Source organism: Abramis brama (genome assembly GCF_963993115.1).
Source record: "Abramis brama genome assembly, chromosome: 4".
In the NCBI taxonomy this organism is placed as follows: Eukaryota; Metazoa; Chordata; class Actinopteri; order Cypriniformes; family Leuciscidae; genus Abramis; species Abramis brama.
In genome coordinates this window covers 46,567,424-46,571,938 of record NC_139966.1, presented here as the reverse complement: position 1 = coordinate 46,571,938, position 4,515 = coordinate 46,567,424, and the positions used below count along the sequence as shown (strand labels likewise).

The following is a 4,515-nucleotide window of genomic DNA, read 5'->3' as shown; positions in this document are numbered from 1 at the left end:
TTAGGCCATTTTACATTTCTGTAAAAATAAATGTGCTAAAAATGCTTTAGGTGTCTTTAACTAGACATTATGTACTGACATTTACTGTAAATGAATCAATTAAAATGTTTGTACATTGTACTTACATTTATAAAATACCTGCATGTAATTACAGCTGTATTGAAATATAGAATGACACTGTTGACCCTTCCCTGACCCCTGAAACCACCCATAAACCTACCCATACCACTAAACCTGTACCTAACCATACCTGCATCCCACCTCAATAGCAGCACAAGCACTTTATTGACTTTTCTTTGTAAATTTTTAACTACTGCTGAAATATGTATCTAATAAGCTCAGTGATACACAAAAGCATTCAGTTAGACAAAACTGACGTTTTTGTTTTGCACGTGAAATTTGTATATAAAAAATATTTCCATCGGTTGCACGTTATTTTACAGTATGTGTACTTACAGTGTACCTAAAGTACTGGTTTAATACAAGGTAACTACATAGGTTAAGGTTAGGTTTAGGGGTAGGTTCAGAGTTAGTAGTTAAGTTATTGTAATAACTATAATATGCACATGTACACGGGGAACAGGACTGTAAAATAACATGCTACCAAAACATTTTAACATTTTAACCAGTGTGGCTTACACAAAGACAAAAACACTTTTTATTTTGGTGGCATTGGCCAATTTACTGACACAATAGGTTTTGAAGCATGAATTAAATGGTTTGGGTGAGTAACTACATTTTGCAGACATGCAATAGAGTTCAAGCAAACAATTGTGACAATTAAGCTTACAGTTTAGAGAATGAATGTTTCGAAAAATGTGCCAAAGCGATTGAGAAAAACTTGAGAAAAAATTGAGATGCCAGCATGAAAAAGGTTGCATGACATGCCCTCATTCTAAAAAATAAAATAAAATAAAATAAAAAACATTTACTACAAAATTACACAAAATTAGCTTATGTCATAGACTACATTAAATATGGGTTATGCTTTTGACATTTTGTTAAAGAACCACTATCTCACCATCACTAAGTGTTTCACACACTAATGAGTGTCACATACACAGTTTGCTTTTAACTTGCATGAGTTTTGTGCATGCATGCCATCAGTCGCAGGTGCATGAGTGCCAAATGCACAGGAGACAAACTGCAGTTCTGTTAGAGCTTGTAGTTGAAAGAAAGAAGGAAATTAGATAGATAGACATACAAACACACTTAAGCATATTCATGGACATAGATGTTGGAAAGGTTTTACTGAGCAGACAAATGAATAGAAAACAAGGAAAACATTTATCTTGTGTTTTCATTAACAAAAATATCTATACTTGGTAAGAAGAACTGATAAGAATGTAATGAAATGCAATGTAAGTCGCTTTGGATAAAAGCCTCTGCCAAATGCATAAATGTAAATGTAAATGGTCTATTTTCTCACCTGCGTTTACTGCAGTACACTCAATCTTTCACCGAAAGTACGTAAGCAATATGCATATAATGTTTAAATACTCATTACTTAAAAAAAAGCAAAAAAGATATTTGCACTAAAAGCATTAACAACTAAAATTCCATTTTAGAAACAAAAGGTCAGAAAAAATGTGGTCTAAATAAGGTCTAAATCTCATTTAGAAGAGATAGCTTGTTATTCTGTCCCTGCAAAAACTGTCACATCTTAAAGTGATTGGGCAGAAATGTTACATAACACGTTGTTGGCTGCAATTCATGGAACGCTATGCCTCTCCATATCATTCGTATTTTTCCGGAAGCCTTTTCCCCGCATGTAGAGATGGAGGGTTTTTAGCTCATCCATGACACTCTCCTGGATATGCACATCACTGAGCTGTAAGTTGTGAAGATAGAGTTTATAACACACACACACACACACACACACACATGGACAAGTTTAATCAGTCTTTCAATAGTTCAATACTTACCCTCTCATTGGCATTCTTCAGTTTTTGTAGCTGTAAGATAGCAAGCTGTTTTGGTTTCATTTCTTTCTCCGGAATCTGGATAGAAGAAGTGTGTTTAAATTTCTTCTGAGTAAAATTGGCCATTATTACTAATTATAATATTAAATAATATATATTTATTTTAATTATGTACAAGAATATTTACCTTTATGGGGGAATTTGCAGCCTTTACATATAGCTTCTTACATTTTATCTGAAACAAGGAAGAGGGAGTAAAGAAATTAGTCAGTTGTTCAGTGCGGCCTAAGTAAATACCCTAAGCTTAAAGGGGCTATATGCTTTTTTTCTGAAATTTAAACTCGCGACTGACACCTGTGGCCAAAAAACGGAACTGCTCTTCCTTTCTGCTCGCTCTTGTACGTGCACACTTCACAAGTCATCTGCTGCAAGGAGGTCAACATTATGTTTACAGAGGTAAGAACAGTCAAATACATATATTGTTTGAGAAACTAAGTTTGTTTGCTGACTAGCGGTGGTGGCAGAGTGATCTGAAACGTTTAACATGAACGCGCTTGACGTCACATCCGCAGACAGCGCGCGAAAAATCCGACCCGACAGAAAATAGGAAAAATAGGATACAGGCTTATAGGTGCACCCACTGTGAGCTGACAAGGTGTCAGTATGCTAATCAGGAGATTTTTGAGTCATAAATGGTAAAATAAAAAGGCTATTGTTACGTTTATTTTGGGGAAACAGTTGCATATAGCCCCTTTAAGAAATGGACTTTGTTTAGAAGCTAAAACAACATATTGGTTCATAATGAGGTAAAATAAACCTGATGGCCAGCATGAGGCCAGAATGAACGTCAAAGCTGGTAAAGTTCTGCTAGTTCCATGCTGTTACCCATTACCAATTTTTTTCCAGCTTTATATTTTCCCTTTAAGATACAGCTATGTGATATAATCACTCAAAGGCACAGTGATGTAACATGGTTTAATATATATTCTGAAAATAGAATGTGCTGACCTTATAAACACAGCTTCTGAGTTGATCCAAAATGTGTATAAGCTCACGATGGTAGTCAATGCCATCTTTGAGATGGACAGATGACGTCCTCTCTGTCTCAACGAGAACCTTTTGAAATAGGTCGATGATTTCCAGCAGGACACAGCTGTGAAGATTTTTCTGATGAATGAAAAAGATACAGCTCAGTTTACATGAAATGTGTGAAACCAGATGCCACCAGAATTGTAGATGGCATGATAGTATACAGATAAAAGTTTCCACGTATTGGAATTAAGTCATATTTTGTGAAGCTAAAAGACTGAAATATGTGACATATGACATAAAAAGCAGTTTTTTATAGGTTTATCAAGATTGTTGCTAAAATTCATGGGGCCTGGGACAACATTTGTATGGGTTGGGCTTCTTCTGCTGAACACAAAAGAAGATATTTTGAAGAAAGTCGGTAACCAAACGACTGATGGATCCCATTGACTTCCATAGTAGGAAAAAAAAATACTATGGAAGTCAATGGGGACCAGCAACTGTTTAATTACCAACCTTCTTTAAAATATATTCTTTTGTGTTCAGCAGAAGAAAGAAAGTCATACAGGTTTGGAACAACTTGAGGAAGAGTAAATGATGACAGCATTTTCATTTTTGGGTGAACTATACCTTTAAGGCCCAATTGTGTATCATATAGGACCTGATTAAGGCACCTCATAACATGGCCCCAGATTGATTTCATTACATTCATATTTTGTAATGATTTTTTCATTCAGTAACTGGATTTATGCACCACTGAATATGAGAGTATGATATACGATAACTTATAATATGCCTCTTACCCTTTTCCGTATTTTGTCAAAGGATTCGTGCTTCAGGAGGATCTTCTCACCTTCTGCAGCTACCTAAGAGGATCATTCAAACCATTATATATTGAAAGATTCAAAGGCTCCAGGGCATTTTCAGAAAAATGTGTTAGTAAACTGATTCTTCACATGAACACCTGACTTTTCTTATCTAGTTGCAGCCCTTTGTTGTCACGCAAGATTATATCCATGGCCATATCATTCTCGCTTTACTGATTTCGTCATGTGCATGCAGTTATTTGGCAATTTGAGTTCTAACACAAGACTGATAGTAGGATCAGAGTACTCACCACATCTTTGCTGACATACTCGGCTATTTTCTCCACCATGTTCAGATCAAAACATGGTCTCTCTTTGATGCAGTTTTCATTTTGGAATACCATCGTGCATTCGTGTATCAGAATGCCAAGAATTAGGATCAGAACAAAATATTGCAAAGCACTAGCCATATTCTGTCCCCAAATGACTAAATTAATGTTTCTGAATGGAGGTCCTGTTGATACACCTGTCTCATTCTGTTGTTCCTTCTTTTGCCTTCACTCTGGTCCTAACCTTTGTATTTATTCTAGTTTCCTGGTGACGTCAGTATTGTCCTTTCCTGCTTTTCTACCTTACCCGTTCAGATCAAACGATGATGTTAGACTGCCAAACCGTAACGTAATCCATGTTGGGTTAAGTATCCAGTGGGGTTCATGTCTGGGCTTAGATTGTCACTGCAGAATGCAAGGTTTTCTGAC

The 4,515-nt window shown here is 36.0% G+C and overlaps 1 protein-coding gene across 1 annotated transcript; it reads right to left on the bottom strand.

Moving 5' to 3' along the window:
• Positions 1–615: 615 nt before the first annotated feature.
• On the bottom strand, positions 616–4,515 carry LOC311081520 (uncharacterized protein). The gene is made up of 6 exons (XM_084112071.1): positions 4,069–4,515; positions 3,755–3,817; positions 2,931–3,089; positions 2,110–2,157; positions 1,926–2,000; positions 616–1,831 (listed from the first exon to the last, which is right to left on the bottom strand). The coding sequence occupies exons 1-6, from the start codon at positions 4,225–4,227 to the stop codon at positions 1,712–1,714; spliced, it is 624 nt and encodes a 207-aa protein (XP_083968197.1). The 5' UTR covers positions 4,228–4,515; the 3' UTR covers positions 616–1,711.

What these genes read in the sequence shown, in the direction of transcription:
- LOC311081520 (XM_084112071.1), bottom strand. Translation starts at nt 4,227, where the DNA reads ATGGCTAGTGCTTTGCAATATTTTGTTCTGATCCTAATTCTTGGCATT. An exon ending in AGTATGTCAGCAAAGATGTG is followed by an intron (nt 3,818 to 4,068) that starts GTGAGTACTCTG and finishes TGATCCTCTTAG; the next exon opens with GTAGCTGCAGAAGGTGAGAA. An exon ending in TGAAGAATGCCAATGAGAGG is followed by an intron (nt 1,832 to 1,925) that starts GTAAGTATTGAA and finishes CACAACTTACAG; the next exon opens with CTCAGTGATGTGCATATCCA.